Raw genomic sequence first — 22,178 nt, 5'->3', positions numbered from 1 at the left:
TGTGAGTTAGTAGTTTCTTGTAGTAGTAGTAGTAGTTACATTTTTTTTTTTTCCAGAAAAATGATGAAGGGTTGAGATCTTCTAGCTTCCCAAGTTGGACATTTGGAAAAGTTACAACATGCTAATCAGTGAGCTTTCGAAGAGCTGGAATGTGTAGTGGGTAACTTTGGGCATAGCCAAGCTAGCTCTTTCCCTGCCTCCAGTCTTGATGCTAAGCTAGGCAAACCACGTCCTGACTTGTTCTGAACATCAGAGACAGGGAATACCAGCATCATCCATAAACATAGCAGCACGAATGAGTCCTAAAACCCGGCAATAAGTTAGCATTTTTGCACTTCCAGTTCCCTAGCCTTGAAGTCAATGGGTTTTTTGAATGAGTTTTCATTTAGATGCTTGAAATAAGGCCTGTAGTTAACAATTTGTTCTATGGCATAATATGCATCAGTTAAAAGCCCACATGAATTTTTTTAAGCATTTATGCGTCTTCTAAAAGGAAGTTGCTAACAAGTGACGAACAAACAAGTTGTCTGGGACATTAAACATCAACATGCCAAATTTGCTAATCACTGGATAATGTTTATGAAGCAGTCATTTTATCAGGCTGCTCTCCACAGACGGCGAAGATGGCCTTCAGAACTCTTGGAAAAAGATAACTTCAGTCATGTCAAAGTAAAATGAGTCCTTTTATGAAATGAGTCGCTAAAGCTGAAAGTCAAAATAAAAGGTTAGTTTGTGTTAAATTTTATATTGTTATTAAATCTTCAATTCATAACAACTCTGAGCAACGTTGTGAGTGCAAATCAGCAGAGGAAGAATGGCATGGTCAAACCTGAATCTCTTTCTTGTCCTTTCTCCTGCGTGGCTTAGTCTTAACAACATGAACATCAAGAATTTATTTATTTATATATTTATTCATTATAGGAATATGTTGACACAGTCAAATAAATAATGAAGGCATTAAAAGCTTTTTATATAAAACAAATAATACTCAGAAATTGTAATAATAAACACTAAAATAAAAAGTATGTATAACTGGAGTAGATAGAACTTGTTATATGAAAATCATTTAATAAATACACAAGACTTGGTCAGTACATTCTGCCCTGCTAATGTCTGTCCCAAACACACACAATAAAAAATAGTGCACTGTATTCCACACTACACAGACTTAAAAGGTATGTTAAATATAATATATGATTTACATATTATGTAATAAAGGCAAATTACTAAAAAAATCTAATGTCTTGTAATTCACTCCATTTTTCCAAACACAGATAGTAAACAATATAATATTGTTTTGTGTTAAACATTTAGCAGCTTGTAACAAACACCATGATGGGATCACCAGATTAATAGATTGAGTCCAGTCAAGTAGTCAGCTATCAGAATTGACTTCTCAACCTTTTTAGTCCAGAGATGGCTATTACAGACACATTTAAACCTAGAAACATAGAGTCACACAATGACACTCCGTTCCTGAAAATTACATGAAAAAAAGGCTCATTCAGAGATTCCATTGAGTTCCAAGGGCCAGTACAATCACAGAGAAGATGTCAAAACTTCTCTTCTGGAGCTGAGAACCTCCAATATGGCTGCCAGTTTGTGCGTTGGGTTGCCTGGCAGTTTTCGACCACTGTGATCCCTACTTGACAGAGAATTTCTTCAAGGTCAAACTAGTTGGCATCAGTCTTTCAAATTTGCTGGCTCCAGTCTCAATTTCAGCTTTTCACAAGGTCAAAGGTCACGATTCAAATTTCATCAATCTTTGAAGGGGACTCTGAGAGGCTGAAGGAGGCCTGCTGGTTGTGTTCTTTGTGTTATTCTTCCTGCGTGATGATGACACTTTGCTTTTCCGACGAAGTGAAGGCTGTGTTTTCTTTCTGTAAGCTTCTCTCTTTGGACTGTTGGGATTCCCCAGGTGTTCCAAGAGTTTCTTCTGAAATACTGCTTGGAACTGCTGCACCTGCAAGACAAAGATAAGGACAAAGAGTTGCCTGAAGGACATGTAGTTTGGCTGAAGCAGATAACCTTTACTTGGTCCTGTGTGGAGCTTGCACTGATCAGGCAGGATTTATCATGCATATCAACATTATCATGGTGTTTTTTTGGTTTTGCTTCAGGTATTTAAGTCGCTATTCTAACATTTTTATTTGTTTCCACCTTACATTCTAAATTCTGTACAGGCAAATTTCTCTGACAGAATATATTGGTAGTATAATGTGAATGGTTCTGAATTTTGGGTGAGTTGGCATGGAATGACCCATTTGAGATAAGGTAGGTACACAACTCAACAAGATAAGTCGTTCTAGTCCTCATAGACATGTTAAGGTAGAAATCTTACGCATTATTACTTTAACTCTGAGATCCAAGTTGGGTTGGGCCTCTGTAATACTGAGACAGGTCGGGTATTGTCCCGTCCTTACTGTCCTCGGGCTCCTTTTGGTCTCTCTTATGGATATTATTTGATGCATTTTGGGTTTAACAAGGACCTCCAAGGGTTTTTTTCAAATCAGGTCCAAAATGTTGCAACCGTGAAGACATTTGATTTTTCCAAGCCAATCCACTGACAAGCGCCTAGTTCTGTACTTAGGTCCACTGATGACAAATGAGCCAAGTTCAGTCACTGCTGCCTTGGATACATTTAGTAAGTTAACCTTGAGAATATCCTGTCCAATTCAAAATGTGAAGAATGAACTTTTATACTCAAGCAGTAGAGGTCATACCGTGTCTAGCTGTGTAGTGGTATGCGATGCTGTGGTTGTGGCTGGGTAAGCTGTGGTGTGCTGCAGGCTTTTTGGTTTAGCACAGTACATCTCCAGATGCTGAAGTTCACAGCCAGCTGGCCGACAGCACTGGTCCACTATCCCCTTCCCTCTGGGCCGTGCACCATAACCAGACCACGTACCTTTACCTGCGGAGAAAGTAATGTCCAACATGAGCTTCTTCTCTTACTTTTGAGCCTTGATACTGTATCTTCTACACTTTAAAAAAGAAAAATAGGGCACGTGAATGTCCTCAAGAGAGATCACTTATTCCAAAACATGGTAGCACCGGATACAGACATCTCTGACAAAATCTATCTCTACCTATTGTCATTACATCCCAAAGTGCAAAGTGGGTGGTGCAAGAGGGGAGACACTTGGGTCATTAAAATCTAAAGTGCTCTTCTGGGGAGCATGACTATGTTCAACAAATTTAAAGACGATCCATCCATGAATACTAAAAGACAATTTCATGTCAATCTGGCAAGTTGTTGACAAGATATCTTCCCCTGGAAAATAAATGTGTCAGGCAGTCAAACATTGCTGTGTTTTTTTTGTTTTTTTTATATGCTTTTAATTTATTGTATTTTAACTTTAACTTTCTTTATTTTACTGTTTTGTATTTGTTGTGCAAAACAGGTAACCTTGTTGTTTTTAATGTGCTATACAAATAAAGTGGATTGGATTGGATTGGATTTACAAGATGATGAAAGCCTTTACACAAGATTATTAAACCATAGATTAAACCATAGGCTTTTCATACTGTAGGTTAGTACTGCTGTTTTAGTCATGCTAAATGGGGCTCTATATTGCAATGGAGATCAACTGGTTGATCCCCTACTTTGGCCCAGACTGAAATATCTGAACTGACATGAAATTTTATACAGACCTAAAGATCCTAAAGATTTGGTGACCCCCTGACTTTTGATCTAGTGCTATAATCAGGTCAAAATTACTTTCTGTCCAATACTTTGGTGATGACCAATACCAGCTAAACTGATCAAATTCTCATTAGCCTAGACTCTGCCTTGAGCGCTAATTAGCAATCATTAACATGCTAACAAACCAAACTGCGATGGTGAACAATGTAAACATTACACCCGCTTAACATCAGAATATAAACTAGCAATAGACAGCTTTTTTGCTTAACTTATCATTCAGAAGTTCTGATTGGACTATGTAATGGCTGTAGAAAAATTACACGATTTGCATATAGATTAAGCCTTGTTTTCACTCTGCTATTCAGCCTGCCACTGGGCGAAGGAAGTGCATTTGCAATAACGTAACCAAAACAGGAGGAGGCATTGTTTTTCCTGGTAGCTATCCACAGGTAACAATGAAACAACTTGAATAACGATGGAAACTCTACACTGCAAAAGAAAAATAACTTGCTGATGGAGGAGGCAAAAAAGCTGAAGAAGGAGAGTGATAGACACCAGGGTAAAACAAGAGTAAACTGATGGATATTCACTCAATTGAGAGTGCTCCGGTGTTGCGTCAAACTCTGTTCCCCCGTTGATATGTGTTTCCTATTACCACCGGGTATTATCAATAGCAGGCATTCAATCCAAGTGGTTTTATGGTCACCTCCAAGCCTGGGCCTGCTGCTGAGTAGTTTTTTTTTTCTTTACGTATATATTACGTAATATCACTTTAACAGTGTCACAAAAGTAGTCATTCCAGGTATATTATTTATTTAATTATTTGCAAAAAACATCTTTTGGAAATTTGAGCCCCTGCCCTTCTCACATCCTTTGCATGTCTCTGCTTCTGAATGATCCCTGTGCTGTTTCTGCACCTTTCTTTGTTTTCAGTGTAAAAGCTGTGCTGGTCTCAGATAACAAATGTTTAAACAATAAAGCTATGACACTGAGGCATGGTGTCCTGGTAAGTATGCTGCAATTTTGGTGGATTGTCACCACTTTGATAGCAGGCAGAGAAGTTGGCCTTGGTTAGAGCAGGGGAAAGGTAATCAAGTGAAAGGGCCTGTGGGTAATTCCTGTGTGCAGTAGGAGAGATTACAGCATATTCTAATAATAATAAAACTTTTCACATGAAATGCTGTAATGTGCCTTACAGTAGAGAGTACACTGCCAATCCAACAGATGCTGTACCAGTCAGCTTTGTTTCTAATGATGAACTATTGTTTTGTAGAACACACAAATTACATTTTGCTAAAAAAAAAAAGATGAATCATAAAATATTATATTGTATTGAAAATCATCGGTCCCATTTGCTGTCAAGTGTATTTCATGTTGTAGCGAGACTTCATGTAAATAAATGAGCTGATAAATGAACTTGCTCAGAGTGACTGCATTGTTTCATGTGGACATTGATGACCATGACCATATCTGTGTTATGCACCTCTGCCAGTGTAAGTGTCAACACACAGGGTAGTATAACCTTGATTGCATTTTGGTCCTATCATTTTTATTAGTAACAAAATGGAATCAATGTGCATTTCTGCCATGACAACATCAATTCCATCCATTAGATCTCTGCTGGAGTCGATGCCAGCTAACATTGGGCAAGAGGCATTGTACACTCTGGACAGGTCACCAATCAATCACAGGACTGACACATGGAAACAAACAATCATTTACGGTCATATTCACACCGACAGGCAATTTAAAGTCACCAATTAACCTAACCTGCAGGAGCAACCAGAGATAACCCATGCAGGCTCAGGGAGAACATGCAAACTCCATACAGAAAGTAACCCTGCTTTTCCTGTTTTACTGTAATTCTGCATGCAGTGGGTGGAGGCCCAAATAAAATGAAGTTTATCACTCTTCCTGAATCCACTTCGCAGCCTCTGACATGACATCAAGCATACAGCAATGGCTTCCATGAGTTCGCCTGTTTCTATCTGCTGTTGTTTGTTTCCCATAAAACAACGAAAGAGAAACAGACTTCATGGAACAGTTCACCCAAAAATGAAAATTAATTCATTCATTCATTATCTACTCACACCCACTCTGATGGAAAGTGAAGTTTCATAGTCCACAAAATATTTCTGGAGCTTCACAGTAAAACAGCATTGCAGGATTCTCCCAAACAAACTGAAGCTGATGAAGGTGTAAAAATATGTTAAAAAAATGAAGAAATAAATAAAATAGCTCCATACAGCTTGTCTGGCATAATCTATATCTTCAGAAGCCTAGAGATTCCAAATCGATTTGAAAAAACATTATTTACACTGTTTTTTGAGTCAAGATCTTGACTTGGCGGAGCCTGGCAGCATGCTGAGAGAAAAAACTTATTTTCAAATCATTTTGGGATCTTGTGGCTGGACAAGCTGTATGGAGCTATTTTATGTTTTTTTTCAGTTGTTGTTTTTACATTTTAAAACAAGTGACCATCTACTTCAGTTGTTTAGCAGAATGCTGCAGCACTATCTTACTGTGAAGCTCCAGACATGTTTTGTGGACTATGAAACTTCACCTAATTTCGGCATGGTGGTAAGTAGATAATAATTGAATTCTAATTTCACCTTCCCTTTAACAAACTTGGGGTTAGGGTGTTTCAGGTATCCTTGTGGAAGCTATTGCTGTATAGTATGTGTGTGTGCCATGTCAGGCTTCAGAGCGGATGTTGGGTTCAGGTAATTATATGGAAATCACCATCTTATTGACCCATTTTACTCAAAACCCTCCTCTCCACACCAAAATGGAGACAGAGAATAAATATTAGAAAACAATAGCACTTAAAAAGAAAATGGCAGTGTAAAAAAAATCTCACAGAAAATTGACAGACATGACAAAAAAATGAAAAGATTGTCTCTGAAAAGCACATTACAATGCAAAAAATATTAAAATAAGATAAGTTTTAATAACTGTGTTTTATTTTTCAGTAGACCTTTTCTTTTTAGTTCCAATACTTGTTTGTACTATTGTTTCAATGCTATAGTTTTCTTTTTTAGGTCAGGTTGCAAAACCTTATTTCCAATGCCAATTTAAAGTCACTGTCCGGCTCTATATGTTCATTGCACATTCTATATTTATATCTGAAGATTGTATTTGTATTCATTAACTTGCAAAGGATGAATGCCAGTGATGTCTGTGATTTCCTGACCTTTCCATTTCTGCCAAAAAAGGTGACTTTCCCCAGTAAGGGATCAATACAGTCATGTCTTATCTTATCGTATCTTATAATGCCACAGTTTTCCACTTCTCTATCTCATAGGCAGCTTCGTTGGTGACATTAGATATTTATGTAAAAACAGTGGATAACATGACTATAGGCTTACCTAAATAGATTCCACGATCCCCACACACAAATATGAGGTCACTGAGGAGATCAGAACCACAGCGCAGTCTGGCTGCCTCTGATGAGAGAGGCCAGCCTGCCAGACACATTACAGAGTAGAACATACACATCCGAGCACACAACACCTGAAGACGAAGAGGTGAAAAACTGTCAATACAAAACGTTAACACAACCTACAACCTCAGCCTCCAACACTGATTATATCTTGATATTTTTTGTGTCCAAATCTCTTGTCAAAACAAAATTAAACTGGTGTACTCAGATTGCCCTGGTGTCTGAGGGGTTAAAAGTGCCAACCATAAACGTTGACTGCCTTGGTTTGGTTTGTTGCATGTCACTATTCATCTCTCTCTCTATCTCCTTTCCTATTTTCCTATTTTTTCTAATTTCTATCTCTCTACTGAGTGTGTATTTATCCAAAAAAGACTTTAAAAAAAATAATAATCATAATCATGTACTCTTGCTTTGTCTTCACCTGTCAGATGAAGCAAGAAGATCTTGGCCGAATGACATTTAGTTGATGTTAAATATAACAAGCGTGCAAACCCCCATGACTCTATCCACTGAGAGGGACAGTGAGATTTGGTTGAAAAAACAAAAATTATGTTGAAATTTAAAGGTTGATAGTTGCCCTTATTTATTTAACAGCTCAAAATCTAAATTGCTTAGTAAAGCTGCACCTTACAGTTATTTTTTATTATTTAGTAATCAGCCAATTATTTTCAAGATTAATCAATGATTTCATCAATAAAAAGCCAAAAAATTGTGAGAAATTCTTATCTCATTTTCCCAGAACCGAATGTGTCGTCTTTGAATTGCTTTTTTTTGTCCAACCAACAGTCTAAAACCACAAGACTCTTCATTTACTGTCATAAAAGACAAATAAAAGCAGCAAATCATCACATTAGAAAAGCTGGAACCAACTAATGTTAATGTTTTTCAACAATCAATGGATTATCAAAAGAGTTGACAATTAATTCTCTTTTGATCAACTACTCATTGCAGCTCTACTGCTCAGTTTACCAAGAGGTGAAGTTATCATTTTTTTTATGGCTCCGTAGTTTCTTAATAATTTCCTAGGATGTTTCCTGGACAAGTTCTGATTTGATAAAAGCACCACTGCATTTAAATTCAACTGAATATTAATGTATTGTTCATTTACTGTTGAAAAGTATTCCAATTGAAATTTTCTTCATATTAACTATTATCAGAAGAAGCTTCCCATGAATTAACAGTAACAAATCAGTTTCTCTCTAGAATTCTAGGCATTTACTGGAGACAACAGAAAAAAGAAAAAAGCGTTACAAGCCAGGACATCGAGAAGAGCAGAATTTTTTCAGCTAAAACTAACTGTTTCAATTACAATCAAGAAATAATTTCAACTCTACAATGAGAAGTTGTCCACACTGCAACACTGCATCAGCAAATTCTCAGTCCCAGCTGAGCAGAAATCAACAGTCTTACCTTCAGTGTCTGTGGCCTGGCAGAGGGGCAGCATAAGCAGCACATCCTGTCTGTGTGGACTGACTTCAGGAGACCTGCAGTCTTATAGTCAGGCATCAGGTGGGAGGACCACAGCACCAAGGTTTCCTCCCTCCACTCCTTACTGTTTCCCAGTCAAATCTCATCCACAGCTCATATCAGATGATTTTACATTCTGTCACTGGGGATGGACTTGTTCTGCTGTGCTCCTACTGTGTTTGTAACACGATATACACTAGGTCCACCTAAACCTGATACAACAGTCCTACAACAAGTCTTCCCTTCATGAAGTTTATAACATTGAGTTTTTGTTGAACTATATTAGACAGCCGTTGATTCAACTGTATGGTCATTTTGGAACATGTAGTTTGTGAAGCTGATGAATTGTATTAAGTTGGACTAAATAATGTTTCTAATATTTATGCCACTCTCATTAATAGAAATAGGGTGGACAAAATAATAGAAACAATGATACAAATATTTGCATAGCAGAGGTGGGAGTAAGTCACATACGTGCAAGTCATAAGCAAGTCTCAAGTCTTAACCTTCAAGTCTCAAGCAAGTCCCAAGTTACTGTGATGAAAATCAAGCAAGTCAAGTCAAGTCATTACTATAACTCAAGCAAGTCAAGTCGAGTCATGGCTAGGGTCAAGCAAGTCACAAGAAGTTACGTCACACAAAATTCTAATCAACAAGTTTCCTCTTTTAAATCAGTAAGTAGACATAGTGGTCATGAAAAGGTTGAATTTTATTTTCAACATCAAAACACTTTTGTTGATTTAATGTATTGGGAGATGGGAGGCTGGCTGGGATCAGACGTCCCTTTCGTATGAATGACACAGTAAACAGAAGAGGGTGGTTAGTCAATAATATGATGTAATTGCATAGTTGATCAATTTTAGAATTTTATTTAAACCCATGAATACAAGAATAAGATTAGATTAATATCAACTCTGGAACTGCACCATACTGCACATCCTGACAGCTGAGAATATTACTCTCAGGTATTGTTCCCCCTCCACCTCTATAAAAGCGGGCTGAAAATCACAGGTCATGTCTGTTCTGTCCTGAAATGTGTGTTTCTCTTCTATAAAACACATTCTACATCTCGGAGGCGACGTCTTTACACATACGGGCCCCCTTCTCCTTTCAAACGGGGCAGAGCTCCGTGAGAAACAGTAGGAGAGACACAGACACAACACCTGAGGGAGAAGCAGGTCCGTCGCTGACGTGCACGAAAAAACAAGTGCGTTGCACCAAATGTGTGCCGATACAGTGTTGTCTTGGATTGTGAGCGCGCTTTATAATACGCGCCTACATTTAAAATAATGGCTTTGTGCGCACTGAAGACGCTATAAAACGGTGGTTGTGGGGGTGTCACTTATTTTAGAGCTGCATACTGCGCATACTGTTGTTCTCCTCTTTTCGTCAATGAAATAATCTTTGAATCCAAATTTGATGATTTTCGGAGCTCCCTCCTCTCCTCCGATCCTGTGTGCCACAGTGCCACTCTGGCACGCCCGCCACTTGCCAGGCTTTAACGCACCGCGTCATACAGTGGCAGAAAAAACGAAACTAACGTCTCAATATGCGCAAAAAAAAAAGAAAAAAAGAAAGAAAGAAGACTTTCGAGTCATCTGTGTCAAGTCTAAGTCAAGTCTCAAGTTATGAATGCCAAGTCAAAGTCAAGTTGAGTCTTTTAAAAGTGTTAGTCAAGCAAGTCTCAAGTCCTCAAATTTGCGACTCGAGTCCGACTCAAGTCAAGTCATGTGACTCGAGTCCCCCACCTCTGTGCATAGGACACGAACTGTTGCGATTGCACATCCGTGTGAGGTGTTAACGTTTCAAACGTTGGGGTAAATTTGTGTGGCTCTAGTTTTAACAAGTGTATTTTTGATTTTTTAAATTAAATCATATTTTTCAAGTTTAGATTCTGTCCTTTGATAATTCTTGCTATAGTGGAAACCCTTCTCAAACACCAAAAACAACCCTTTCATTCAAGCTCATTTGCTCATTTCAACAGCATAGTATGGCTTAACTCAACTTGACTTGCTTGGAGACTCTTTTGTGGTTTTCCAATTGCAAAAAAAATGTGCTTGGTATCTGGTACTTTTTTTGGTTTCACCTCGGTTAAGGTCCCAAATGAGCTAAGCCCATACTTAATGGTGGATTGAAAACACTGAAGGCCACTGATTGACTGACTTCGGTGATACAGAGCAACCAGTAGTTGTCCCGCCATCTGCACGCTCGTCCCCATTCAAGATGGCGCCAATGATGGCAGGCCGTCTGTCTCGTCTGCACAGTCTGTTATTTGCTTTCGCCCTATTCCTCTCTATGTGCTGGCAAGATGTTTCTGCTCTACTTGTCTATGATTGCCAAATACTTCTTGACATCCCAGGACATACCTTGCCAAGGTTTGTTGTGGTAGATGGGACATCAAACCTCCTCCCCTCCTGTCAGACATACCGGCCTACCTGCGCCGCTTACCTGCTGCTATATCGCGCAAGAGACGCTTCAGGAGATGGGGAAACCGCGGCGGAGTGCTGTTCTTGGTGGTCTTCTTCTCTGTAAAAATACACAATGCAAAAGAGAGTACAACGCCGCTACACTGGTGTCCACCTGTGTGACGTGTCCTGTGGATGGATGCTACATCCCTGCTGCCGGACGACTGCTGGACTCAAGAGGCCGATGGCTCCGTCCTGTTGTCCCTGGCTTGATAGATGTCTCCGACCTGCTGGCTCCGCTGTCTCCTCCCGGCGGGTTTTGGATCCACAGAGGCGGCGTTGTTCTTTCAAACCTTCGCTCGCTGGATCGCGTTGTGCCTTCGGTCAGTGAGTCTTACAGTCTTCGCTTGGCTCTGATTAATGCTAGATCGCTAGCAAACAAGACCTTTTTGTTGAACGACTTCTTCACTTCGCGTGTGTTGGATTTTATGTTCCTGACGGAAACCTGGCTCCGTGCTGGTGAGTTCACACAATTCTCCGAGCTTCCTCCTCCTCAGTGTGACTTTCTTAGCTCCCATTGGACCACCGGTAATGGTGGGGGACTAGCAACTGTATTTAAGTCCTCTTTTCACTGTTGGCCGGTTCCGTTTGACAGCTATTCCAGCTTTGAACTGCAACTCTTCGAAGCAAACTTTCCCGTGACCGTGCTTGTGTGCAGAGGTTTACCGTCCTCCAAAATATAATAGGGATTTTATTCAGCACTTTGCTGACTTTGTGGCAGGGGTTGTGCTGAAGTATGATCGACTTTTAATTGTTGGTGATTTTAATAGACATGTGTGCTGTGAGTCCAGGCCTCTGGTCAGGGATTTTTTATATCTTATCAACTCTTTTAACCTCACCCAGTCCATCGCTGGCCCGACGCATGAAAAAGGTCATACCCTGGACCTTGTGTTGTCGCTTGGTTTGTTTGTTGAAATCAATGAAATATGTGACACATGTATCTCGGACCATCTGCCTGTTTTATTTACTTTGACTGGTTCCACTCCTGATGCATCAACCGGTGCTGCCGCACACCGTCAGCGGGCGATTAACCCGTTAACTGCTTCACAGTTTTCTGCTGCTTTTAGAGACACTGTCCTGTACACGTTGGATGACGGTGATCTCAGTGCTGACAACCTTACGACCCTCTTTAACTCTACATTTTGGATTCTATTGCTCCTCTGAGGTCCAAACGCACTAAGGCACTTTCTGAGCCCTGGCTGAATGACTGTACTCGCTCTCTCAGACGCGCCTGCAGACAAGCTGAGAGAAAATGGAAAAAGGACAAACTCCAAGTCTCCTTTGGAATTTTACGAGACACCTAATTTAACTATCAGAAAGCAGTAAAAACTGCAAAAACTGAGTTTTTATCCCACCTTGTTGCTAACAACAGCCATAAGCCTCAGGTTCTTTTTAACGTTTTTAACGGTCTCATTAAAGGATAACTACCGTTTTTTACAACCTGGACCTTATTTCTAGCAAAATATATGGTCATTTACTCACCCAGATAACTTTGGTGTCATTCGGCGTCGTTCGGACGAAATTAGATCCAGTGTATCGCCGATATATCCATATAATGCGAGTGACGGGGCACCGAAGCGCAGCCTTTATGAGCATTATCTGCCACGAAACTAGTTCATTTTACCAATATTTTGTTATGATACGCTAGTGCTATTCCCCTCTGAGTCTGGGCTCGTCTATTGTCAACATCCAGGGTCTGTAGGTTGAGCTACTACCTCTGACCTGGAGGATGTCGTCTCTGAGCTGCGCGCACACCCCCGACAGCCCGGCTGTAGCTGCTACTGCTAGTTTGACTGCTAGTTTGACCCCGGATGTTGATAACGGACGAACCCGGACTCAGAGGGGAATGGCGCTAGCGTATCGTAACAAAATATTAGTGAAATGAACTAGTTTCGTGGCAGATAATGCGTTATATAGACTGTGTGTCGCTGCCCCGTCACTCGCATTATATGGATATATCGGCGCTCCACTGGATCTAATTTCGTCCGAACAACTTCAAATGACACCAGAGTTATCTGGGTGAGTAAATGATCATATATTTTGCTAGAAATAAGGTCCAGGTTGTAAAAAATGGTAGTTATCCTTTAATCCTTGTGGTACAGACTAGAGCATGACACGGGAGTGGATTTTCACTCCCGTCCCATCCCACTCCCAGAGAAAAAATCCCATCCCATCCCAATCCCGGGCCGGAGTAAAAAAAAAAAATCCCATCCCGTCCCACTCCTGTAGAATGACTCCCGCTCCCATCCCGCTCCCACTCAAAATTACTCCCACTCCCATCCCACTCCGTTTTTTAGTGGCCGGTCCGGCCGGAAGTCAAAGCACTGTTGGATGTGTAGTTCTAACGCAAGTCAAAATAGTTTTGGCTCACTGAAAGATGACTACAAAAATGGACGTGTCTGTCCTTTTGGTTGTTTAACACGGCAGAAAATCATCATCTATTAATGGCGTTCCCGCTCCTGCCCGCTCCCGTTGATTTTTATTCCCATCCCGTCCCAATCACGGGATTAATAAAACTTTGACTCCCATCCCGCGGGAATCCCACGGGAATCACGTGACCCGCGGGAATTCCCGAAAAATGTCATGCTCTAGTACAGACCATGTTGTGCCTTCCCCTACTCTGTGTGAGAATTTCTTGAGGTATTTTACTGACAAAATCTCTGTTCTTAGCCTTCCTTCCGTTCCTTCTTTGTCGGACCCCTCTGTCCCTCCTCTGTACCCAGCTGTCTTCCAGCAGTTTGAGCAGGTTTCATTCCCTTACCTGCCTGACATAGTCAAACAGCTACGTCCTGCATACTGCCCCCTGGACAGTATTCCTGTTTGTTTATTTAAAGACATTTTTAACACTGTTGGGTCAAGCATTTTAACTCTTGTAAATTCATCCCTCAGCACAGGGTGTGTTCCCTCTGCTTTTAAACATGCAGTCGTGCAACCTCTTTTAAAAAAGAATAATCTGGACCCTTCGGTTCTTTCCAATTTTAGGCCGATTTCTAAACTCCCATTTTTGGCTAAAGTCTTGGAGAAAATTGTTTTTAATCAATTACAATATTTCTTACATGATTTTAGTGTTCATGAAAAGTTTCAGTCTGGCTTTAAGCATCGCCACAGCACTGAAACTGCCCTCCTAAGAGTGCTAAACGATCTTCTTTTAACTACTGACTCAGGAAACTCGGCTGTTTTAGTGCTTTTAGATCTGACTGCTACCTTTGACACTGTCAATCATTCGATTCTTTTATCTCATCTTGAAAAGTGTCTGGGCATTAAGGGTAAGTAGCACCACATTATGTAATAACATCCCATTATGTAATAATGTAATAAATGTTCACTTCATTATGTAATAACGCCGCATTCTGTAATAATCTGCCACATTTTGTAATAAAATTCTTGAACGCAATATGTAATAAACTTTGCTGCATTATGTAATAAGTTCTTACATATTGCATCAGTAATTACAAAATGCAGGTGTTGCACTTTTTTTTTTTATCAAGAAAATGTAATAACTTGGTGCATTATTTAATAAACCACCAAAATTGATGTCTTAATTAGAAAAAAAAACATTATACCATCAGAACGACATTGACTTTAAGCATACCAGCATGAATCGTTAATATGAATTAATTTTAAAAACTAGTAGGATGTTTCATTGGTCAAATCTAAATCAAATATAACTGAATTCATAGAGAATGTGTTTGAAAGCTCATAGAGACAAAAACTGCACTAAATGAGTTACTGGGTTACTGGCACGAACTTTATCGGTGCACTGAAATGTTGGAAGACATACACACATGCAATCTGGATTATGTTATGCAAATATTATACGTGATAGAAAGCAGACAAAACACAAAACAAATATGGAACAGAAAATGTAGCAAATTTTCCCCTTTATCTGTAGTTATAGGATATGTAAAACAAACCCTCACAATATATATGAGTGAAAAGTAGTCTACAGACAAGAGCTGACAACTTTTTCTTAAAATTCTAGCAAAGAAAAAAGTAACTCGTTCAATACATTTGAAATTGTTTACTGTAGTAGACTTATATACGGAAGTACCAAAGGGTATTGCTGCCATACCAGAAAAAAAAAAAAATCATATAACGTTATAATCGTTATAACGTGATCAGCTGGAGGGACACCAAGGCTCCAGGGGCCCGATGTCATGCTGCGGCCTCCAATCAGACGCTCGGATCGGACAAACCTCCACAGTCAGCATGAAATGACAATAACAGTATATGTCAATGAAACTGAGACTATCCAGGTGGATTCATGGATTCACTTCCGCCCCCTCCACCCGAGACCAACTTATCATGTTACGTGACAACGTGACTCTGATATATATACATATATATATATATATATATATATATATATATATTCTGGTGTGGTAGTAATCGCTTCCGTAAATGTGTATCTATGTACCGTAAAGATTTATAATGCCACACGTGGCGGGTGTTAGCCTACTGTAATTTAGAGCACTGGTAGAATGTATGCATGTGCTACTGCCAGCCACAAGGGGGAGATACAAACATTTTGGCTTCAGTTTAGGGGAGCAATTTCGTCCTCTATAGCTTACACTTCAGCTGGAAAATAAACAAAAGGCAACATGATGAAAGGTATTAGAGCCCGACCGATATATCTGCTGGCCGATATTATCGGCCGATATTAGGCATTTCCCAAACTATCGGTATTGGCATTTATAATGGCCGATAAATTAATATTTAAAAAATAAGATAAAACGAAACACCCTTCAACCATGTTATGAGTGTTGGCGTTGCATAGTTTGTCCACCAGAGGACACTCTACAACGTCCCTGTTGGCAACACTCGTGTTTAGAACGCCACAAACTGTACAACCAGCTGATCCAGCCAGATTCGGGTAGAGTGAACCAGTTATCCATGACTGAGATCATCGGTGAAGTGTGCTAATGGTAAGTTGGCAACTGTCACGAGAAATACATTGCTTGAATAACAATTAAAAGAACATCCTCATCAGTTCTCTTAACTCAAATAAGCATGATAAAATTTGTGACTACCATGTCCAGTTTTGCTGCTGTTACATGTAAGTCGAGAGTGAAACTGAATTAGCTAGTAATTTTGATGTTCCTCTGTTCTGTTGTGACAATAAAACAAACAAGTTTATTTTTAAACTGCATTATCATATTATTTCAGTGAGGACTCATAAATAACTACAAATAACTAATGTTACGGAAATCTGTTGTATGTTTTGTTATGCGTTTCTGCATTTTTTATATATATATATATAGGCCGATATAACGGAATATCGGATTTTTAAATCACCAAATATTTGTATCGGTATCGGCCTTAAAAATCCTTTATCGGTTGGGCTCTAAAAGGTATGAACAAAGAACAGATTTCAGACTCAGAAAATGTCTTTTAGAATTTTGTGTTGATTGATTTGCAACTAATATGAAATGCTAACAGATAAAAGAACAAACTTTGGTCGCACTTTATTTTACGGTACGTTAATAAGACGTAACAGTACGTTAATAAGACGTAACAAGCTGCACTTTGCATCATATTAGTCAAAAACAACACCTAACAAGACGTAACAAGCCACACTTTGCATCATATTAGTCAAAAACAACACCTAACAAGACGTAACAAGCCACACTTTGTATCATATTAGTCAAAAACAATACCTAAAAAGACGTAACAAGCCGCACTTTGTATCATTAGTCAAAAACAATACCTAACAAGACGTAACAAGAAGCACTTTGTAGGCCTATCATATTAGACAAAAACAATACGTTAATAAGACATAACAAGCCGCACTTTGTATCATATTAGTCAAAAACAATAGCTAATAATACGTAACAAGCCGCACTTTTTATCATATTAGTCAAAAACAATACCTAACAAGACGTAACAAGCCGCACTTTGTATCATATTAGTCAAAAACAATAGCTAATAAGACGTAACAAGCCGCACTTTGTATCATATTAGTCAAAAACAATAGCTAACAAGACGTAACAAGCCGCACTTTGCATCATATTAGTCAAAAACAATACCTAACAAGACGTAACAAGCCGCACTTTGCATCATATTAGTCAAAAACAATACCTAACAAGACGTAACAAGCCGCACTTTGTATCATATTAGTCAAAAACAATACCTAACAAGACGTAACAAGCCGCACTTTGTATCATATTAGTCAGAAACAATAGCTAACAAGACGTAACAAGCCGCACTTTGTATCATATTAGTCAAAAACAATACGTTAATAAGACGTAACAAGCCGCACTTTGTATCATATTAGTCAAAAACAATACCTAACAAGACGTAACAAGCCGCACTTTGTAGGCCTATCATATTAGACAAAAACAATACGTTAATAAGACGTAACAAGCCGCACTTTGTATCATATTAGTCAAAAACAATACCTAATAAGACGTAAGAAGCCGTAGGCCTACTTGTTGGCCTTTATAATAGGCATGGCCTTTATAATAGGCTATTTGGACAAAACACACACAGTTCAGAGGAAAAAAATTATTTGAGCTTTAGTTAACATAGTTTCACTTTCTTACAGAGTCATTTATAGATCATTAGAGGAAAACGGTACCTTAACTAAAGTCAAACCACATTGGTTAACATCTGGTTGCTACTACACACGTCCCTGGTAACCTGGATGTTCCCTGGAGTCTTGTGGAGTTTGTAGGTGGCTTCCTCGACGCTCTACTCCCATAGTTAAGACATCAGACCATTTAAAGCCATGTCACTATCCAACCCCAGTAATATTAGACCAGCTACTGAAGCTGCCAGGACATTGCATCTTTATTTCTCACTGTTAGTCACTTATTAGTCTTATTAGACCTAATAAAGGATCATTTCTGGCACGTTACAGTAAAAGAGCACTGCAAACTGAAGTGCGCTGTCTCACTGTTATAGTCTTATTAGACCTAATAAAGGATAATGTGTGGCACATTACAACAAAAGAGCACTGCAAACTGAAGTGGCCCTCTCACTGTTATAGTCTTATTAGACCTAATAAAGGATAATGTGTGGCACATTACAACAAAAGAGCACTGCAAACTGAAGTGGCGCTCTCACTGTTATAGTCTTATTAGACCTAATAAAGGATAATGTGTGGCACATTACAACAAAAGAGCACTGCAAACTGAAGTGGCCCTCTCACTGTTATAGTCTTATTATACCTAATAAAGGATAATGTGTGGCACATTACAACAAAAGAGCACTGCAAACTGAAGTGGTCCGTCTCACTGTTATAGTCTTATTAGACCTAATAAAGGATCATTTCTGGCACATTACAACAAAACAGCAGTGTAACATGAAGGGTTCCTTCTCAATGTTAAACATTTATTAGACTTTCGTAGAGGGTCGCTTTTCTGACCCTTGTGGACGGCCTCCAGTGCTCCAGAGCTCTGTCCGCACAGGGCTAAAGGGCGCTGTGCGGCTCACAACGCGTCACAGTGGCCCTCTCTTCACACAGGGGCCTCCACAGCTGTTTGTAGCCGAGCTCCAGCTCAAACACACGCTGCTCGTGAGGAGCTGATGGTTGCTCTCTGGAAGTCCTTCTCTGGAGGTTTGCTGAGCTGTCGAAGCTCTCAGAAAAACAATATTATCTCCTAAATTAAGGAACAGATGTCAGTCAAATAACTGAGCTGCTCAGTGACGTTCACTGAAGAGCTAACTTGGAGTGACGCCAAGATTGAAAAGTGGCCAAAGGTATGTCGATTGCTGCTCAGCGGCTTATGCCGATGCCTAGAGCCTTATGCCGTTCCTCGGAGAGGTGGCCAAAGTTATGTCGATTGCTGCTCAGCGGCTTATACCGATGCCTAGAGCCTTATGCCGTTCCTCGGAGAGGTGGCCAAAGTTATGTCGATTGCTGCTCAGCGGCTTATACCGATCCCCAGACTCTTATACCGCTCCTCGGAGTGGTGTGCCGCTGTTATGCCGCTGATATTCCACCGACACATGACGGTGTGTGTCGCTACAGACTGTTATGATTCTGAGAGACTGTTGGATGGGTACCGCCCCCTGATGGATATGCAAATATAATGCCACTGGGCTAGTTTTACGACAAGTCCTGCCGTAAATGTATACATTGTTGTAGTCTTTTTTGACAATGCTAACTTAACACATTGCCGCAAATAAAGGAACGTAGGCTATGTGTTTCTTTTGGATATTATGTTGGTGGGATGTAGGCATATAGACAGTAATTACACGTATACACGTATACATTTCCCATCCAACAGTCTCTCAGAAGCACAACAGTCTGTAGCGACACACACCGTCATGTGTCGGTGGAATATCAGCGGCATAACAGCGGCACACCACTCCGAGGAACGGTATAAGAGTCTGGGGATCGGTATTAGCCGCTGAGCAGCAATCGACATAACTTTGGCCACCTCTCCGAGGAACGGCATAAGGCTCTAGGCATCGGTATAAGCCGCTGAGCAGCAATCGACATAACTTTGGCCACTTTTCGATCTCGGCGCTACTGCTAACTTGTGCTGGCCGATGCTACAACGGCGACTCAGGCGGCATTCGTGGTGGTGACGGACAAAGACAACCTGTAGGCCTACTGTTCGCATGCCTGAGTTCCGGAGTATCCGCTGTTTTGTTGATGAAGCACAGGAGGAAGAACTTATTTACTTTTAGCAACTGCTAGCTGATTGCGTAGCTACCTGGTTTGTCCTGCACTCGCTCGGCTCTAACGTTACCAGTCTACCTGTTACTCTTCTTCTCTGTACATCATTCTGCAGTCTTTTCAACTCTACACAGTACGGAGACATCTACTGGTGGGGGAGCGTAGCGACACTGACAGTGCGCAGTAACATCCATAAAGAGTCTGTCAACACAACAGCTGCCTTAATCACCAATTTTAATAAAATAAACCAAATAAATGTATTTTCCTCTGAACTGTGTGTGTTTTGTCCGAATAGCCTATTATAAAGGCCAACAAGTAGGCCTACGGCTTCTTACGTCTTATTAACGTATTGTTTTTGTCTAATATGATACAAAGTGCGGCTTGTTACGTCTTATTAACGTATTGTTTTTGTCTAATGTGATACAAAGTGCGGCTTTTTACGTCTTATTAGGTATTGTTTTTGACTAATATGATACAAAGTGCGGCTTGTTACGTCTTATTAATGTATTGTTTTTGTCTAATATGATACAAAGTGCGGCTTGTTACGTCTTATTAGGTATTGTTTTTGACTAATATGATACAAAGTGCGGCTTGTTACGTCTTATTAACGTATTGTTTTTGTCTAATGTGATACAAAGTGCGACTTGTTACGTCTTATTAGGTATTGTTTTTGACTAATATGATACAAAGTGCGGCTTGTTACGTCTTATATAACGTATTGTTTTTGTCTAATATGATACAAAGTGCGGCTTGTTACGTCTTATTAGGTATTGTTTTTGTCTAATTTGATACAAAGTACGGCCTGTTAGTCTTATTAACGTACCGTAAAATAAAGTGCGACCCAAACTTTTAAGCTAACGATCTGATTAGCAATGATAAGTTAAACTAGCAGATGCATGACAATTCATGCTGGTATGCTTAAAGTCAATGTCGTTCTGATGGTATAATTTTTTTTTCTAATTAAGACATCCATTTTGGTGGTTTATTACATAATGCACCAAATTATTACATTTTCTTGTAATTGCATAATCTTGTAAAATGCAGGTGTTGCAAGTGCAACACCTGCATTTTGTAATTACTGATGCAATATGTAAGAACTTATTACATAATGCAGCAAAGTTTATTACATATTGCGTTCAAGAATTTTATTACAAAATGTGGCAGATTATTACAAAATGCGGCGTTATTACATAATGAAGTGAAAATGTATTACATTATTACATAATGGGGCGTTATTACATAATGTGGTGCTACAGGGTACTGCCCTTGAATGACTCAGATCATATTTGTCAGAAAGGAGTTACTCTGTCAAAATTGGTGATTTTTCCTCTTCTCTGGCCCCTCTCTCCTGTGGGGTGCCCCAAGGGTCTATTTTGGGTCCTCTAATGTTCTCATTGTATATGCTGCCCTTGGGTTCCATCTTTAAGAAACACAACATCTCCTTTCATTGTTTTGCGGATGATGTACAGATCTACTTGCCATTTCAACCTAATGATTCAGACTCTCTGCAGCCGTTGCTTTACTGCTTGAGTGATTTAAAAATCTGGCTGGATCTGAACTTCCTCTGTCTTAATGAAAACAAAACAGAAGTTGTTGCCTTTGGTCATCCTGATAGGCTGGAGGGCTGTGCTGGCATTTTTGGCCCTCTTTGGTCCTATGTTCGACCATTTACTAGGAATTTGGGTGTGATTATTGACAGTGCTTTTAAGCTAGACAAGCAAATAAGTTCTGTTGTCAAAACCAGTTTTTTTCAACTCAGACTATCAGCCAGAGTTAAGCTGTATCTGCCTCTTAAACGACTCGACTTGATTACTGCAACTCTTTGTATGTGGGTCTGAATCAGTCCTCTCTCAATAGACTACAGCTGGTCCAAAATGCTGCTGCTAGGCTTTTAACTAAGACCAGAAAGCATGAGCACATCACTCCAGTTTTAGCTTTTCTCCACTGGCTTCCTGTCTGCTTCAGAATTGATTTTAAGGTTTTATTGTTTGTTTTTAAGGTTTTAAATGGCTTGGCACCTCCATATCTATGTGAGCTTATCAACATTTACTCTCCAGTTAAAGCTCTGAGGTCATCCTCTCTGACGGCTCTCAATGTCCCAAGAGCCAAACTGAAGAGTAAAGGTGACTGAGCGTTTTCAGTGGCTGCTCCTAAATTGTGGAACTCTTTGCCTCTGCAAATTAAAACTGGTCGGACCACCGAAACGTTCAAGACATTGTTAAAAACCTACTTTTTCTCACTGGCTTTCAAGTCTAGTTAGACATGGACATCTTGCCTCCACATACTGTTTTCTTTTCTTTTTTCCCCCTTTTTTTTTGTATTCCCTGCTTGTTTGAAGTATCTATTTGTGCTGTGAATTCCTGAACCTGTGAAGCACTTTGGTCAACTTTGGTTGTTTTTAAACGTGCTATATAAATAAATTTGACCTTGACCTTGATGTATGATTTCCCAAGTCTCCTGTTTTTTTCAGCAGTCTAGTCTAGACGTCAGCCGTTTTGGCCTCCTGGATTTGACAAACAGCCAAATGATGACAAT

General features: G+C 39.7%; 1 protein-coding gene across 1 annotated transcript; it reads right to left on the bottom strand.

Moving 5' to 3' along the window:
- Positions 1-948: 948 nt before the first annotated feature.
- On the bottom strand, positions 949-9,532 carry igf3 (insulin-like growth factor 3). The gene is made up of 4 exons (XM_084365780.1): positions 8,496-9,532; positions 7,012-7,156; positions 2,724-2,911; positions 949-1,963 (listed from the first exon to the last, which is right to left on the bottom strand). Exons 1-4 carry the CDS (start codon positions 8,589-8,591, stop codon positions 1,742-1,744), a joined length of 651 nt encoding a protein of 216 aa, XP_084221906.1. The 5' UTR covers positions 8,592-9,532; the 3' UTR covers positions 949-1,741.
- Positions 9,533-22,178: the final 12,646 nt, after the last annotated feature.

Source organism: Pagrus pagrus, assembly GCF_965226575.1.
Source record: "Pagrus pagrus genome assembly, chromosome: 11".
Classification (NCBI taxonomy): Eukaryota; Metazoa; Chordata; class Actinopteri; order Spariformes; family Sparidae; genus Pagrus; species Pagrus pagrus.
This window is presented reverse-complemented; position numbering and strand designations above follow the sequence as displayed.

Excerpts from the sequence above, each read along its gene's own strand:
- igf3 (XM_084365780.1), bottom strand. The coding sequence starts at position 8,591 with ATGCCTGACTATAAGACTGCAGGTCTCCTGAAGTCAGTCCACACAGAC. Across the intron at positions 7,157-8,495 it reads CCAGGCCACAGACACTGAAG|GTGTTGTGTGCTCGGATGTG; the intron begins GTAAGACTGTTG and ends CTTCGTCTTCAG. Across the intron at positions 2,912-7,011 it reads GGATCGTGGAATCTATTTAG|GTAAAGGTACGTGGTCTGGT; the intron begins GTAAGCCTATAG and ends CTTTCTCCGCAG.